The sequence below is a fragment of the Accipiter gentilis genome, chromosome 31 (genome assembly GCF_929443795.1).
Source record: "Accipiter gentilis chromosome 31, bAccGen1.1, whole genome shotgun sequence".
NCBI classification, from domain to species: Eukaryota; Metazoa; Chordata; class Aves; order Accipitriformes; family Accipitridae; genus Astur; species Astur gentilis.
In genome coordinates, this window is record NC_064910.1 from 19,090,919 (window position 1) to 19,109,549 (window position 18,631).

General features: G+C 46.0%; 1 protein-coding gene across 1 annotated transcript in view; it reads right to left on the bottom strand.

Moving 5' to 3' along the window:
* The window catches only part of GPM6B (glycoprotein M6B), a 113,034-nt gene extending 101,879 nt beyond the window's left edge, over nt 1-11,155 (bottom strand). The window contains exon 1 of the mRNA XM_049834188.1: nt 10,928-11,155. Within this exon, the coding sequence (XP_049690145.1) occupies nt 10,928-10,931 (4 nt within the window). The 5' untranslated portion in view covers nt 10,932-11,155. The remainder of the gene's footprint in view (nt 1-10,927) is intronic.
* Between the last annotated feature and the right edge of the window lie 7,476 nt (nt 11,156-18,631).

Genomic DNA, 18,631 nt, shown 5'->3' on the forward strand with positions numbered 1-18,631 from the left:
GGAAAAGCCTGAATGTCTCTGGGACCACGCGGAGCAGATCAGGATCAATTCAGTTTTGGGATACTGCTGTGACGTCAGTGATTCAGCCTGACACAAGAAAATACTATTAAAATGGCAAATAAGTGCAAGTTCAACAAGGCCAAGGCCATGTTCCTGCACATGGGTCGGGGCAACCCCAAGCACAAGTACAGGCTGGGCGATGAGTGGATTGAGAGCAGTCCTGAGGAGGAGGACTTGGCGGTACTGGTGGATGAAAGACTGTACATAAGCCAGCAATGCGCATTCACAGCCCAGAAAGCCAATTGTATCCTGGGCCACTCGAGGGAGGTGATTCTCCCCCTCTATTCCGCTCTCGTGAGACCCCACCTGGAGTACTGCATCCAGCTCTGGGGCTCCCAACAAAAGAAGGACATGGACCTGTTGGAGTGAGTCCAGAGGAGAGTGAGGAAGATGATCAGAGGGCTGGAGCACCTCTCCTATGAAGACAGGCTGAGAGAGTTGAGGTTGTTCAGCCTGCAGAAGAGAAGGCTCTGGGGAGACCTTACAGCAGCCTTCCAGTACCTAAAGGGGGCCTACAGGAAATATGGGGGGGGGGGAGCTTTTTACAAGGGCATGTAGTGATACGACAAGGGGTAATGGCTTTAAACTGAGAGATGGTAGATTTAGATGAGATGTAAGGAAGACGTTGAGGGTGGTGAGGCACTGGAACAGGTTGCCCGGAGAGGTTTTCCTCATCCCTGGCAGTGTTCAAGGCCAGGTTCGATGGGACTCTGAGCAACCTGGTCTAGTTGAAGGTGTCCCTGCCCATGGCAGGGGGGTTGGAACCAGGTCATCTTTAAGGTCCCTTCCAACCCAAACCATTCTATGATTCTACAATTTCTCTCCTGCCTTTAAACCTGGGTAAGGAGAAGAAATCTCTCTCCACAGAGATCTAATAACCAGATGCAAATGCAAAGCACAAGTGTCGGAGCAACGAAGCATATGCAGCGAAAAGCTTGACATATTTTCTGAGTAAGGCAACAGAAAACACTTACTTTATTTACAAGGTACAGGAGCTAACATAAGGGACGTTTCACACATGCAGAAGAAGACAGACTACTGCCCATGTGGGAAGTGGGCACAGCAGTCACGCTCGCTAACGCATATGGAAGGAAAAAGGCATGCTTCCCTCCTACTAAACCTAGCATCCTCTTCCTTAAAAAACAAAGGGTTAAGGATCAAGTATTTTAAGAAGGATTACAGTAGATGAGAACTTAAGCAAACATGATGGCATTTTTTGAATCCATAAACCTGCCTTATACCACAGGAAAGAGAAAGGAATGCTTTGGAAACTCACATTTTGGCTGGATAACTGCTTCTCCCCTTCTGTCTCATCTTAAGAAGTTCATAGAAGACTCTCCTCAGGAGTCCTGCACAGGGACCCATTTAGCATGCCAGAGGAATAACTGATGAAGAGAGATACCACCTTTTCAAGTAGCTGGTGGGGTTTCTTTGTTTTTTTAACAGAAACTCAGGTATTGTTTCCATTCTCATCCTTCAGTACAACTCTAACAACCGTGTTGCAAACAAGGAATATTCTTAATTCTCTAACCCATTTGAACAGAATTCTTTCCAAGAGGGTAGGTGAACTTCAGAAAGTAGATTGCCATCCTACAGCCAGCATACTGAACAATTTGGCAAGTACCTCTACATACAAAAAATAGCAATGCTATCTAAAATCAACTAATCAAGCATGAAACAAAATAGTTTCATCAACTAAATGCATTTTGTAAGGGGAAGAAGTAGCTAGCGCTGACTGTAACTACGTTGATATTTTCCTGAATTTTTTTCTTTGCATGTTCTTATAAGAACAACAAAAAAGATTCAGTGTGCGGTAATTAACACATTTATATGTGAGGTTTTAACAGCAGCTGGGACATTCCCATTAGCCTTGGCAACAACATTTAATATTCCACGTGTGCCATGCCCTTCTGTTACTGTGGGAACAGAAAGCCAAGCCTCCAACTTCCCTCCAGTAAAGCACTTTGCTTTAAGAAAGTGTCTCCTGACTTTGTTTATTTTAAAGCTGTTTCTCCCAATGTCCCCACTGTTTTTTATCTCTAGGAGGGGTACACCACTCACTTTGAAACAGATAAAAGCTAGCAGCTATCACAGATAGACATTGTCCATGGAAAACACACCTGCACATGCCCAGTGCACCATCGGATGGTGTCACAGCCATGCTCCTGTACCACACGTGAATCACACGCACACAAAACCTGCAAGCGCTCTCAGCCACCATTTTGGGGAGAAAACCTTCAATGGAGGATCCAATGCCAACAGGAATAAGGGGGGGCAGGGAACTATCTACCCCCATGCATCCCCTGCCCACAAAACCTGGTAGAAAACAGCCTAGAGGGAGGAAAGGACAAGGTTCGACCATGAGGTCCAGCAGTTCCTCTCCGCGAGGATGATGAAAAGAGCCTAAACCGTGCCGGGGTGTGCTGGGGAGCTGACCGTAATGGGGAAAACAGTCAGCAGTTTCAATGACGACAGCCATGGGAAACGTAAGAAAATCCAGAAATAAAGTTTTACAGGAAAATAAAATCATTCTAATGAAATCTGCAGAGTGTTTAAGGCTAAAATCATTTGAGTCTTGACTCATGCTGCTACCCCATTTGTGTTTTGTTTCAGTTCCACCCACTCCCCAAATACTTACCTTCAATCTGCCATGGCTACCTTAAATTAGCATTTTCAAGAGGTTTTTTTACTCCTTCCTGGTTTTTTTCTGCCTCCCTGAGGTTTCCACTGAGGAATAAGAGGAATTTAATAGGTGGTAGATAACAACAGTTTCTCAAACACAGCATTGCAAGTATATTAGTAGCCAATAAGATGAAAAACCTCAAGGAATTTCAGGAGGAGGTTAAGGATTAAGTACCTATTATATGCCACTCATAGCTCAAGTTTGAGGAGAATAACAGGTATTTTCAAACTGTTTAAAAATAATTTAAAGGGAGGGACTAAAATTACAGGCTATAAAAAGCAAAATTACTTAACTGGCTATTTTTCATTCCATGTCATTATTTCTTTAAGTTTCCACGCATTATCTGAAATGGAGGATTTTCATCAGACAATTATCAACCATGAGAAATTACCACTTCAATTTCAGCACAGGATGGGAGAAACATCTATGAAGTGAAGGTATACACTGCATGAGGGAAATAATGACTTAACACGGGCTACATCAGTCACACATAGCCAAGCCCCCTCTGCATTGCACTCCTTGTATTTGCTTACGTAAAACTCTGGCTCAGCGAAAGAGTTATCAGCCTTAGTACCTAATAACTTCACTGGCTGGGGAGCAGGCAATAATAGATGATGCACTAGATTCTGTTATATTCCCCTGACATGGTATGACAAATATCTCAGAGATTTCAAGGCTTTTGTACCAGCGCCCAACACAGAACCTAAGCAGATGTTGCATGAAGTGTTATTGTTCGTTACACCTTGCAAGTCATTAGCTCTTGACAGATGTTTTGGTGCAAGCACAGGGATCTGCTCCAGCAGTTTTCAGCTCCAAATATTCCCACTAGTCATCTCTCTCTCCTCCTGACTTTTTTTTTTTTTTTTTGTAATACATGCCTAAGCAGCTCAAGAAAAGCGTTTAATTTCCCACAAGGGAAGCTTCATGGGGCAAACTTATTTTCAGCTGCGTGCCTAACAAATACAACAACTCATTTTATACTTTTGTTTGGGAAAGTGCATGACACATTAACACAGTTTTGGTAACAGAAGTGTAAGGTTACACACAAACAGCAATCATTTAACACCTTTGAAAAGTTATTCCTTACAAAAACCTACCCCAAAATCAAGATACAGAAAACACAACCAACAAGAAAATTACAACTACTTTAAGTAGAGAAGTTAGGAAAAAGTACTTCAGATCCAGCCAGAGCTCCGCACTAATTCAGACTTGTATGGCATTTGTCAGCCCAGTGCATGCCCAGGACTTCATTCCCGCAAATCCTGACAGAGGTTCCCAGAACCTAGACTTAAGAAGCTTTAAAAAGATGTCTTCAGTCGATGAAAGCACTCTCTTATGTCATGAAACACTTCTGTCCCACCAGAAAGCAAAACACATATAAGCCCCAAGATTTTAAAAAAAAGACCAGCGGGAAATCTCTCCTGAAGAGATACTAAGACACAACAGGAGCCACTCTCCTGAGCGGGCTCACGAAGGGTGCAGGCAACCAACGCTCACCTTCACCCAGCAGTTTCACCCATGCACACTCAGCCTTAGGACTGAAAAGACTCAGTGAATTTTCTAGCATGCAAGCTGACAAAAACGTAGACTAAAAGGCAAAGCGAAAACCAGACATCGGAGAGTCCCAGTTAGCTGTGCCTTGCTGGCAACACGAGGGAGTCGGATTCCTCCTCCGTTAGCCATCAGCGGCAGGCTCCACGGCTCCAGCTCAGCAAAACTGCCAATAAGCCCAGATGTACGTTTCCAATGTTAAAAAAAACCAGCGCACTTCTCAAAACGTAATCCTCTCCTGGCCGAACTCCCACCATTTACTCTGGTTTTTGGATCTCCAGACCGGCTGCATTGTTAACACAAGGTGTCCTTTCTGCCTGCCAGCCCACAAACCAGCACCTGGAAGGCAAGCCAGCTGCTTCCTTACTGCTTCCTTACTCCCGAGCCACTAACGGAGCAAATTTTGCCTTGTTTGCCTTCAGTGCAATCCCGCTCTCCAATTTAGACCGGGACAATTCTTATATTTTCATTGGCATTGAAGGAAGCATACAAAGACAGAGTTTTAGGCTGCAATACACAATGATTGTTCTTAATAAAACAGTTTAAAAAAACCCACAAAATTATGAAGGCTTTATCTTATGATGGATACTCCAAATCAGTTCCTAACTTCAAGAAGTCCAGTCTTCTTCATGACCCTGGTCCCAGCTATCTTTGAACCACAGTCCTTTTCAACATTCTTGGCCCCAGGCAAAAAAAAAACCAACCCCTAAACACTAAGTACAAACACAATCCTGAAAGTCGTTTTCTGTATGTATAACTTTAGGCTAACACTTCAAGTGTCACACACACTGAAGTATCAAAGCATAAAACGAACACACACAAAACTGACGCACAGCAAAGCACCGAGCTTTGTACCACGCGATAGCTCTGCATCAGGCACATCTTTCTATTAATGAAACATAAGCTCCATTCACATTTTGAAATTGCTGCTAGTCAAACAGCTCCCAAACCAGGGAGAACAAAAGATGTCGAATTCTCATAGTTCTCTGTGTTGCTTGTAAATGTTTCCCAAGCCACAACTCCGCATGCAAGCTTTTGAGCCTAAAACCCAAGAGACAAATAATTATGGGGAGGGAGACTGCCAAAGCACCAAGACAGAGCAGCAATAGAAAGTAACAAACAGCTGAGGACTAAGTGGTACATACATACGATGCTATCTATTTGTTATACTGCATGGTAAAATCTCCTCTACTGTTCCCTGTGTTTACAGGGGAGGGGTGATGAGGAATTTTGATAGGCACAGCCATCCCGGCACCCCAGCTGTCAGAGGTTCATGCCTGCCTGCAGAAGAAAAGTTGGGAGAGGATAGGAGATGTGGATTCCTCCCTCAGTACTGTCACGCTGAGCTTGCCTCCTCCAGGCTACAGGCTACGTTGCTCATGACCTGGAAGAAGCCACCTTACAAGATGGATGCGATGGACAAGAGCCACCATGGCTCTGTTCCATCCTTTGCCCATTGTGGGTATTGATGCAGTAACCCTTACAGTGCAGGCTTCTGCATCTGTACAGAGCCTCGCAGGCTCAGCTGAGACCCATATTACTTTAATACAACCACCTTTGATGTCCCTCCCACATGGAGACTAAACTACCTTTCCTTACATTTGCTCACGACAACTCAAACCCAGAGGCACTCGCACTCGAACAGATTTTAAAGAACCAGTCAGGAGAACAGAAAGGATTTTGATTTCCCTGGACAGCTCAAAACAATCCAGCCACAAGCATGCCGAGGTGAACTCTGGAGAACAACCCCCCAAACGTGCCACCACACACCCCACCAGACCGGCACCCTGCCAAGATGCCACACGCTCCATCGGGAGCAAGCCTCCACCCCACGCTCCAGGGTAAAAAGCACCTACGTTAAAAGTACACTAGAAGCAAATACATACGTCCTCCGCAGCGTTAACACCATGGTGCCACCAAGGGTTCAAATTTTTTGCAGGTGGACCTGAGCAACTCGTGGGAAGGCAGCTCCCACGGCTCCGTGCGGGCTCTCCGTCCCCCAGCAGGAACAGCCCAAGGAGCTGCATGGAGGAGCAGGGAGATGCGCAGCCCGGGCAGGTGCTGGGGACCGGTATACGCGTGTGTGTCTGAGGGGTGAAGGGCACACGCAGCAGGGGTGCACGTGGGGGAGGCCAAAAAGAAGAGAAATCCAGGAGCTTTCGGTGGGAAGAACAGCCATCGTGGGGAGCGTGGTAACGGAACAACCCACAGCAGCTCCCTCCGCAAATGCTTTACCCCAGTGAAATTTCACCAGATGCAACGCGCTTGCGCTTCTAGAAAGATAACAATGCATTTATGTCCAAATACCATCAGTGGAAGTACAATATGTGCAGTGGTTCTGCATCTGGCTGCACCAGCTGTATATCTCAGGGAAAACAAAATCCCTGCTACAAGAATGCACACCCACTCAGGGACGACACGATGCCGCTGCACGAAGAATAAAAAAGATACCAAGAAGCAGACTTCACGGGGTTTCTTTTATTTTAACCTTATCCCGAAACGGACTCTGGACTTATTTTTTAGAGTAGTGACTTTAGGTATTACTAAATATTGCTCAGAGAAGTTGTAGATGCCCCATCCCTAGACGCTCCATCCCTGGAAGTGTTCAAGGTCACACTGGACAGGGCTTTGAGCAAGGGAGAAGATGTCCTTGCCCATGGCAGGGGTGGGTGGACCAGATAACCTTCAAAGGACCCTTCCAACCCAAACCATTCTGTGATTGGATAGCAATAATCTTGAAAAACAAAGGCTATAGAAAAAATACCATATAAAAAACCCCAATGCTTACAACACGACTACTGCTGGAATAACAACACATGGAAGCAAACTTTAAAAAATGAGATCTGGCTTGAGAAAAATAAAGTCCTTTAAACGCTGAAAGTGACCTGCAGATTTCAATTGGTTTAAGAAATTACAAAAATACTCTGAAAAAGACAGATAATCGGGCACTGCCAGAGCTCAGTCCTCCCAGGGATATAATCTATAATCCAGTATGTTCTTCCGAAATGTAACATTTCAAGATCTATCAGACATACCATAATTCACACAAGGGACAGCAGATTTCCTATATTACTGAACCAGACATTTAGAAAGAGAGCAAGAGGGAGAATCTGTAAATGTGGTAAAACCACAAATTGTTTAGGATACTGGGAAATATCTGAAATGCACAACATTTTCTCCTCCGCCTCCTTCTCAGACAAGAAGGATTACAGTGAGAAGGCAAAATTAAATACTTTTTAATAGCCTAAGCAGGTGGTGTGGAGAGAGAGGGAGGGAAACAGTATAAAATTTTGTATTTCACAGGTTTTAAGAGAAGATAAACTTAATATTAGTTTCTTTTCTTACAGGAACAAGGTTAAATATATTTAAGAGGTGCAAGATCTAACATAATATGGACTACACCACTTAGCAATTGAAATCCAGCCACCCTTGATGACGGATGCTAATCGGATTTTACTATTACTGTGACACACAAAAGATTTCAGCTCCCGCCTGAACAAAGTGTATAGCTGAATAGAAAGAAAGAGGACTGATTCTCTTTCAGGATTTGCCCCCAGCTGCTTCTATGATGAAAGCCTGGTTTAGGGAATATTTGAAACTACTTTGGACACATTTCACATAAAAGTGAGGACCATTTCTATAGGTGGTAGAAGCCCCTAAGGTGGAACTCCTGAGGTTACTGGCTACGAGGAAGGGATGGTTTGCTCTGGGATGCAGGAGCAAGTACTGGTGGGGGAGCTGGATGTGCTGCAGAAGGCATGAAGGACAGGGAATGGCCCAGGGCGGCACAGCGTGATGCCCTGGAGACTCCTGGGTTTGCAGGTTCTGCGAGGCAGCAGTTCCTGCACAGGGACCGCAGGGAGACGGGACGCAAACCCATGTGAAGATGGGCATCATTTCGCCCCCTGTTTGTGCACAGTGTTCTCCTCAGTACCACTTTTTTAAAAAAACAACCAAACAAAACATAATACACGGACCCACTCCGCTCCAATCGCTTTTCTTATTTGTAAGCAACAGTTAGGGGAATACAAAGAAGAAAAGGTGTAAAATTATGAAAACACACAGTTCCCAAGAGATGACACTCTATCAGGCTTTTCAAACTTTTAGAAACAAAAACCTTTCCCATTTTTTGTTCCACTCTGTAAAATAACAGCCCCCTCCCCACCTCCTAGACAAGACGCTACGTTTGGGAGAGTGTGAGCCACGAGGCAAGACGCCAACGGGTGGGTCTTCTCACACCAGTTGCACCAGGCACTGAACTGGTTATTATTGATGACCCTCCAGCCGACACAAACCCTCACTGGTGTTTGAGCACAACATGCCCGACTTTCAGAATCACTGACAGGGACAAAAGACCGATGAACATCAATGGCCGTGGTGGGCTCTCAGCACCTCCGGAAAGAAAAAAAAGAAAATAAAAACAAAAAAATAACCAACAGCCTCAGCAGGCCAGTCCTACGCAAAAGCTTTGTGTGAGCAAGGACAACTCAAATAGTCCTAATGAGAACCAGTCAAATACATCCTTGCCACTGATCAGGAAGCTCAATACAGCACCAGGGCTCCAAACAAGTCCTGGTCAGACGGTCACATCAGCCTCAGCCTACCTAACGCCAAGGCAACAGTTGCGCAATGGCAGAAACAAAACGTCGTATTCATGAGGGACTGGATCCCCAGCTGACAAAAGCTCCTTTCTGTGACTTCTTTTTGAAGTATTTCATCTGAAATTGGTGCTAGAAGTTCCCTCTCCTGACTGACCATGCCGCCATTACCCAGTCAGGCACGGCTTGATCATCCAAACAATGCTTCTAAGCAAAGCAGCCAACAGACCTTGGAGTTTTGTGCTATCATCATCTTTATTAGCAAAACACTCAAGAAACATTTTCTTCTCTCCACTCCCCTTTTCCCAACTATTACATTTAGGACAAGACATTCTATACGGACGTAAAACACACATTTCACACACTGTTGCAGACCCACAACTTGTGAGACTAACTTTAGTGTTTTTCCAAGATTTGTAGGACTAAAATAAAGATTTGCTTCTCCTCAAGATGAATCACCCACAAAGATTTCAAACAACTTTTTGATTTCAAACACCTAGCAACTTAATTTACTGAAGGAAATCAACTCCCTAGACTTAGCAGCAAAGACACTTAAAAATGATTTTACACACGTTATCTAATAAACTTTATCCCCCCCCCCCAAAGAAGATGTTGCAATCCAAAGATACACTTCTCTTAATAAGATACTGGAAAACATGCCTTTCTCTCCTTCCCTCTTCCATCCCCATTCCAAGATTTATTTGACATCAATCCATGGCAGTAAAGTGTATGTTAAGAGGAGGATACCAAAATGTAGACATGGGAGAGGGTGTCAACGTCACAGTTTCATTTAATATCAGAAGTTCACATAGGGAAAGCACAGTCCAAAGAGGGAGTATCAGAATATGCACGCAAAAAAAACGGTGCCGGTAATACAGCCAGTTTGTTCCAGCCTTCAGCGTGCAGAGGCAGTAGGAATCCATACTTTTAACGTGCCTTGAAAGGGGTGTTGGGAACTTCAAAAAAAGCTTAGTAAAAAGACCGTAATACTACAGGAGCCTGATCTTCACTAAGCTAGGGAACCAACCAGTTAATAAGCATTTAGAAATTAAGGAATTAGGTGATGCGAATTAATTTAACAAAGTAGCAACCATAGGAATTCTGTCAGCTTCCTCTGGCTTTGGCTGAGTAATTAATTCTTTTTTTTTTCCTCTCCTTCTTAATTAAAACCAGAGACAGTGCTAGCATCAGCATGTGCATATTAACACACGGGCACGCACCGATAGCTCTGCTTTAGCAGCTGCAGCCTCCAAGCAGTAACACGCCACTGGCAAGCCGGACCACAGATACGGCTGTATTTTTCTATCTTTTTTTTTTTTTTTTTCCCCCTCCCTTCCCCCCCCCCCCCCCAAACCTCATAACTTTCATTACTGCTTAATTCATGCGGGTCCATTGTTGGCTGAAAGCAAAGCTCGCAGGAAAGCAGCCCGGGCTAAAAGGCCCCGAAGGCTGAACGCGTGCGGTGACTACCGAGCGACCCACGCGGGCGACTAACCCTCCCCTCGAACCCGACACCTCCCGCCTCCACCGGGCACCTCCGCTCTCCCCCCCGGACCCCTCTTCACCCCCCCCCCGGACACCCGTCTTTGGCGCAAAGGGGCTGACCGGGGGCCCCCCCCTTCCTCAAACCCGAGTCGCTCCGGGCGCCGGCCCCGAGCCCCCACCGGGACGCGGGGACGGGACCCCGCGGCCGCCCCGGGCTCAGCCCCCCGGCTTCACCGGGGGAGGCGGGGGGGGAGCAAAGACACGCTCCGGGCCGGCTGCGTACAACCGCCGCCCAGAAACTAGAGCCCCAGGACCCCGTAGTAGTAAGTCTCAGTAGCAAATAATCCGGTTCCTGAAGGGAGGGAGCGCTCTGCGGCCGCCGAGGTGCCGCTGCTCTCCCCCCTCCCCGCCACAGCCACGCCGCGCTGGAAGAGGCCGGACCGGGGCCGGGGCCGCCGCGACCCCCCGGGGCTGCCCCGCACCTGCCCTCCCTCCCCGCAGCCGCGGCCCCGGAGGGTACGAGGGCTGCGCCGCAGCCCGGCTGGCTTACCCATGGCTGGTTCTCGTCGCCCGGGCGGTGCGGTGGTGGGGAGGGGGGGGGGGCTCGCTCTGCCGTGCCTCGCTGGGCTGGGCGGGAGGCGCGGTGGCGGCGACGGTTCCTCTCACACTGGCGGGCTCGCCTCGCCTCAGGCGGCTGCGGCGCGGCGGTGAGGGGCGGGGACGGCCCCGCCCGGCCCGGCCCGGCTTGGCTTCGCCCGGCCCGGCCCGGCCCGGCCCGCCGCGGGGCAGGGGTGGCGGAGCGCCGCCCCGCGGCCCGGCGGGGGGGGAAACCCCGGAGGCGGGAAAGCCGACGGCCGCCTCGGTCGCCTCAGCCCCCGGCCGCAGGGCCGGGGCGTCCCCCCAAAAGCAGGGCTCGCTTTCTGACCGCGGCCCCTGGTTCCCTGACGTTTTTTTTTTTTTTTTTTTTACCTCTTCGTCCTCAGGCGGCTCCCAGGAGGGAGCAGCCCGGGGCGAGCAGGAGCCCTGTCCCTCGCCGCCTCAGGTGCTGCTCGCCTGGGACAGACGGCCATGAGGGCACCCGTGGCCTTCGGAGGCGCCTGCTTGGTGAGGTGCGTCGCGGCAGCGGCAAGGCCGCCGCGTGTCCAAACGCGACGCTGTCCCGTTAACGCCTGTCTTCGTGTTCGACAACGCCCTTCCTACCGTCCGCAGACTCTCCTCAACCCGCGGACGTCGCTCCGCGGCGGCCGCCGCTCGAGGGATGTTCCCGCCGCGCAAGCTGGCGTGAGCTTTCTCGTTTCTTTAAACCCTGTGAGAAACGCGCCTCAGCTTTTGGGGAAAACAGGCGAAGGGGACCCTTGAGTAAGAGGCTGGGTGGTCTGGGGACCTGGCGGTGGCTTCTGCACCAGGAGCTTACCGGTAAAACCCCTCCATGCCTGGACGTGTTGGAGGCAAAAGTAACAGTGTCGCGCAGGAGCGAGGCCTCACAGATGCGGACGATGGGCGTGGAAGAGAGTAGCAAAGTCAGCTTTTTCGGTTCAGTTGCTTTTCTAAGTTGGACTTTTACCATCAGAGTGATTTGATTGCTTGAGGCGCAAAGGCCGGCTCTTTAGTCAGAATAAATGCATCTACAGTGACTAGTATCATTATTTACAGTAATGGGGTACTTGGCATGCACTTCCTTCGCCTTTGTCACAATAATAGTATCCTAATTTTCTGTTATTTACGTGAAGTATAAGGATACATTTCATCTTCTCCCGTGATTATTAACAAACTGATCTATTAGATTATGTAACCGTATTATTCCCCTCTAAATGAGATCGATTGCTTAAGAACGTATTAATAAAACACAAAGGCAAAAGAGTGACAAAAGTGTGAACACTAATGTTCAGGGAAATTAGTTCGTCCTTTGCGATTTCAGGCCTCTGCTCCCAAAGCAGTGTGTGTCTGCGCCCACCCATGAAGTTGCAATGTTAAAGCTGTGGTTCGTTTTCCATTCAAAGAAAAATCCCAGTCTCTCAGGCCAAAATCACCTGAGGCTTTCGCATTGATTAAGGAACGCAGACGTTTTTCCAGTAAGGACTACGGGCCCAACGCCATGCAAGCACACTGGGATCAGGGAATAAATGCCTCTTCTCTAAGAGGTAGTAAGTGGATTGATTGAGTAAGGCATTTTGCAAAGATAGGGGGAAAAAATCATACCGAAGCTGATCCAGCAAGCTGCGTCCAGTGCCCACTGGGAATTAAATCAGATGAGCTATGCACCTTTGAAAATGAGATTAATTACGGAAATAGCACATGACCCTTAACTAGAGTGGCACTAAATAGCACTGAAATTATGGCGGGAACTGAAGGCAAATCGGAAGAGCACCCCGCTGTGTGCAGCACTATGTGCTAGTGAGGGTATAAATTAATTTTATTTTTTAAAATAAATTCTTCCGTTAAATTTATATTCTGTGTCACTCTTGCAGCATGCTGCTTGACTAATATTAGTATCAGCTGAAAAATATGTCCCTGATTCTGACTGCGCTTGTGCTTACAGGTAACTTTGCATTGTTGAAATCTGTGGGATTAGTTGCTCCAGGGAAGCTGGTCAACATGGTCAGTGCTGTCCGGGTTGGGTTTACATACTTGCACCAAAGTACGGCGTAGACATTCCGATGGTAGTGCAGAAGGAGTTGTCCATATTGACGCGTATGCAGTGAGAGGAGGGACTCGCTGTCCTTTATTAGCTTTCTGTCATCCTCAGAAAGGTTGGTCATTTTTCTCTCCAAAGAGTAAAGCAAAGAACAGCTGTCCAAATATTGGTTATATGTATGGCTCAGCAGTCAGTGGGGCTTTCCACTCACAGAAATACCGAGTCTCTGACAAGTGAAGAGAGAAGTTGACAGGGCTGATGTTAGAAGTTTCAGTTCCTTAAGCAAAGCTGCATTACAATACTCCAATGAGGTCAAGATGGCAGGAATACTTGGCTGGAATTTCTACTAGGAATAGAAACGAACGGATTTCATTTCAGAACTACGATGTCTGTAGAAACAGGCACTTTGCTATTTCGGAAAGGCTTACGCCTGGGTTCTGGTCCATGCTCTTACTCTTTTATCTAGTACGTAACGAAAGGAGGAAGGCTGGAGTGTGCAGCGTTTCCACGAGCCTCAGTAGCTGAAGGGCTCCTTGGGTGCTATAGCTGGCAGCTGTAAGGTAGGGCTAAAGGCCTGCTGTAAATCACGCTGGAAGCCAGACTGATGCAGACAACCTTCGCATCAAGGGGTTATAAAACAACCTGGTGCCATTGCAGATTTGATCTATAAAAGAGAAGGTGAAGGTTAGATTTCTGCATTGATTAATGTCATTCATCGTCTACGCTGGGTGCTCGAAACATTTTCCATAGCTTGGGTAAGCACCTGCAAACGTTTCTCTGTTTGGAGCGTTACCCTAATACTAGTGTGATGATACCAGCTATTTCAAGAAACACCTTCACTCCCTATAGCAATATGCTTGGTGTATCTCCTAACCTAGCCTGGAGCAGTGTGTTCTTCCCTAGAGATGTTTTAAAGAGGCCATTTGACTTGCAGAAGAGAATTTAACTTCAATCTCAAGATCAGTCAAGGAGAGGTAAGATGGAAAGGGAGGGTCTCACCAGTTGTAACTGAGGGCACGGTATCAGTCTGAAATGCTGTATTTTGCTGCTGTTTGACAATTTCCAGCAATCAGTGGTGAAACAGATTTGGGGAGCGAGTGAAGGCTGGTTGCACATAATTCTTCATTATTTTTGTTTCAATTTACCAGGCTCCATCTGTTTCCCCACGTTTTCAGTGGAGAACATCCTAGCTCTAAAATGAATCCCTATTTTCTTCGCGGACAGAACGGTGTGGTAGCTGCCGCTACCTGTTTGCTTGTCTCTGTTTTCCACTCCTACTGGCTTTCTTCAGGCTGTCGAACGAGACAGATTGCCCTAGATATGGAGACCTTCCCAATTAAAAACAGAATCAAAGGCAGTATGTTTCCACTTAATGTTTTAGCTTTGACTATACATTTAGTTGCATCACATGCAGTGGTTTAATAAAAAGATGTTCTAGTGGGACGCCTGCTTCAGTGGGTTCTCAGCTCACACCGTGTCCTACTGTTGGCTGTATGTGAGCCCTCCTCCCATGGCTCCCTCTGTGAATAGCTAGTGGTTAATGGTAAATATTACTTCTTCTGACCATGACACAGGCTGTGCCAGTGAGTAGCAGTCATTGCCAGTTTCCAGAGGATTAGAGTGAGTGTATAGGGTGCCACTCCTATGCTTGATTTTGCAAAAATCCTGCAAATCTCCAAAACCTTATAAAATCAGGGACTCATAAACCAGCCTCCATTTGAATGTTAACATGGGTGTATTTTAGGGAATCAGAAGTGATAAAATCTGCTTTTAGTTGGAGTGAGTGTTCTCTGTGGCCTTTCTCAAGGGCGTTCATCCATCCTCTCTGTCTTGAGCTTCTGTGATTCCACGTACAGTTGAGGCATGCCGGGGTTTTTCTCTCCCATGTGATCTTCCATTCAAAGTGGCGTTACAGAGGCCACGGATGTTAAAGAGAAATAAAGTGACAATTGGATCACTTTATACTGTCATCTGCATGTAAAGAAGTGACCTCTTCGTGTTTTGAACTCAGCATCTCGGTGTAGATTAAGGGGAATGTCTCATGCTCTCCTACGTCGTTTGTACCTTTTATGTGAAGCTGATCCGCTTTAGACTCCAACTGCTGCTACCAAAACCCCTTCTCAGTGCTCACTGCAGAGAGCTGTTTGCAAAGTTCGTCCAACAAAATGCTGAACAAAATTGTTCAGATCATTGGTACTGTGTAGTCTGGGGGAAAAGAGAGAAAGGAAAAGATAAAAAATGAGAAGTAATTTGATATAGTTTAGCCAGATACTCCTCCCAGAATTTAACATATGGGTACGATTGTGTAAGGAATAAATATTCTTCAAAATCAAAACTGTTTATTACCAAGTAGGTCATATTTCCAGCAACCATTTCTCAATATGTAAATATGAGCAGTGATTGCTTTAGAATAGATATAATTATATATTCAACAGAATGCATAATTTTTCCCAATGAACCATAGTTAATTTTATCCGAAAATTAGTGATTACCATTTTGGTGTTAATTACAGAGTACTAAATACATCTTCAGTGTTAAAAGATAGACTCATCTCTGTTTCATATACCCTGAGTCACTTCTGGAATAACCAATGTCACTTTGTGATTTTAAAGGTGAAAAAAAAATAAAATTAGAAGATACTGTTGAAAAGGAAAGATTAATGATTAGATTAGGACTTTTGGTAACTGAAGAACCATCTTTCACTTAGCTCTACGTGAGGGACCTTACCCTAAGCACAGTATTTTGCACTTAATGTGTGTGGATATTCTGTGAGTGTCCATGAGAGATCCGGGTTCGGGGGGGGAGACCAGAGGGAAGAGGATGGTATTAGCTGGTTTTATTCTGGATGTGCACACTTGCTTCTGTGCCTTCTTCTCTCTGCATGTCATGTAGGTAACCCACACCTAGTAGGGAACCATGTAGGAAGTAATGTGAGGTCTGAAAAAGCGTGGATGGTCTCAGTAAAGCATTACACAGAGCGGAAAGCTTGTGAGTGAAAGAGTAAATTAACATCTCTGAAAACGGACGCCTGTTATACAGAAAAAATACAAGTCAGTGCAACCTTTCCTTCCATGTGCAGCCCACCTTGTTTCATCCTCCTCGATGGATCTGTGAAATGTGGATGAGAAATGCTGACAACCCTTTCTCCAAGTGAGAGAGAAAAAAGTCTTACCTCCTGCTATGTAAGTCACGATAAAATGATCCTGGTGAGGGCATTCTTCCACATGCCTCATTCTGAAACATTTAGGCTCAAAAATGCACTTGAGTTTGGTCAGAGATGAAGGGTTCAGTTTAGCAGGCTCGGATATAAACATTTACTGAAGTGCTTTCTAAGTTCCTGTTGTGGGGTAGGATCGTGTGGGCTGGAGAGGCCAGCTTAGTGTCTTTAGGAGGAGCTGACTCCAATGTATGGATTATCCAACAATTTCATTAGTACCAGTGGGGAGATTTGAATGTGGAATAATTTGCAAATGAAGAAACCAGACAGGGGCAAAATGCATACCCACGGAACATTAGTATTCAACATCAGAGCGTCTTCTGTGGGAGTGTATATGTACACATTTGCAATATCCTGAAAATAATTGCATACATATGTATGTTAGCCCCACCCTCCAGTGGTATCAACAGACTTAACCTAAGTTTTATGTTGAGTTGCAAATTAAGGGAATAGACTTTATTTTAAGAGTGTCGAACACATGGCTGCCATCCAATAACTTCAGCATGGCACCCACCCAAGAAAGCGCTCCAAGGCAGCCTAATCAGGACAGAATTCCTGGCAAAAGTACATTTTGAGACAAGGCTCACTCTCTTTTTCCAAAGTAGAAAACTCCTTTGATGGCAGGCACAGAGAGCATTTAAGAACATTCTCAGGTGCCTTTTTTTGCAAACTGAAAATCAAACTCAAAGAGCTGGGAAGGAAAATTGCAGGAGTCATTTTAACACTTTTCCTGATCCAGCTGGGCAGTGGAGGCTGAGTAACAGCCAGCTGATTTCATTTTAGTTCTCATTTTTTCACTTCTGTCAATAGGCACAAGCTCGTAACTTATTACAGGTTTTAATTCTGCTCTGTAAACATGAATGGTGCCCGAGACATAAACTGTACTATAAAGCTGAGTTAAATTCTCTCATAATGGGCTACCCAGCTTTAGTTTGGTCCCAATACACATTTAAAAATGCTGGTTTGAGTTTTATGTTGGGGTCTTCCCCCCCCCGGCACGCTAGGTTCTGATGCTTCTGTACTGGTCTTCACGCTTCGCACGGTCCAGTTCGAGCAAACGGCTACGCTCAGAGTTGTGGTTTGTGGCAAAAAATGTGATGTGTTCGGGAGAAGATGGGAATGACTCTAACTCAGCAGTGGTATAACTCGCTCGGTGTGCCCAGCGGTGCAGCACCATAGTGCAAACAGGCTGCAGGGGATGGGTGTCCTGGGCTGCGGAGCTACGGCGGCCGGTGCAACCCTGCAGGTTCTTCACTGGTAGATAATGGAAATGGGACTAAGGCACAACGTCCTCCATCAGCTCTGTGAGGCGTGGGTTTGGAAGGAGGCTGTGGCTTCAGGTGTGCTGGCATCATGGAAACGCTTCACCTCCTTCCGACTTTGCGGAAAGCCAAACACATTAGAACTGCCAGAAGTGTGACATTCAGGAATAAAAAAGCACAAGCCACTTCGGTCAGGTGAGCGAGAGCCCTCCAGCAAAGCCCAACCAGGATGAATGCAAATGAGGAACTTAAAAAATAACAATGAGATGATGTTTGATATTATATCTTGGTTTTGGGAGATTAGTTTAACATCTCATTCCTTATACTAATAAACATGGTGTTTTTTTCTTAAAAAAATTCAAACAGCTATTCTAAACATAAGCATTTTCCTCCTATTTTCAGTCCAGACACTGAATTTTTACAAATGCATGAGCATATGGTTAAAAATAAAAAAGCAGCACACTCTAGTCACCCAAATAGATCCATTCTCCAATTAGAAGAGATGAAAAAGTAAATAAATTAAAGCATCAAGTATCTTGCATAGTAATCATTTTATCTTTCATTTATAGCATATATAAGAGAGATTGGAGAGCCAGTATTTTTTAAAGAAAGGTGTCTGTTCAAGACTCCTGTTATCTGATTCTTGTTACCTCGGACATCATGTTCAGCAAGAATAATACCATTCCAAGAGAGGAATTAATAAAGCTTTTTATTAAAGCTGTATTAAACATGGGCTACTGACACAGGTGGATTTGGATTCGTACTTCTTGTACATTTGTTTTTTTAAATTAAGTTCAGGCCAAAAGCAAGTGTTTCTGAGCTGCCATATAGCCCAGAACATTAATTCTGGCCTCGCATATTCCAAGGAAATAACTTCTTTGTATTTAAAAGATGAAAGGGCCACAAGCAAACCAAACGTCACATGAACCTGGCAGACAAAATGACCCAGGACCCTTAAAGAAGTTACGGAAACTGCAGCTGGGGAAATTATGCCCAAAAGGCAACAGCACTTCCAACTCCCTTCGGGCTTTCCCTGTTTGGAGCCCGCCTTGAAAAGGAGGCAGAAGCGCGTGCCCAGGCCTTGAAACCGTGCGTGAGGGCTCACGTATACGAAAGCAGCAACGGGATGATGCCGTGATG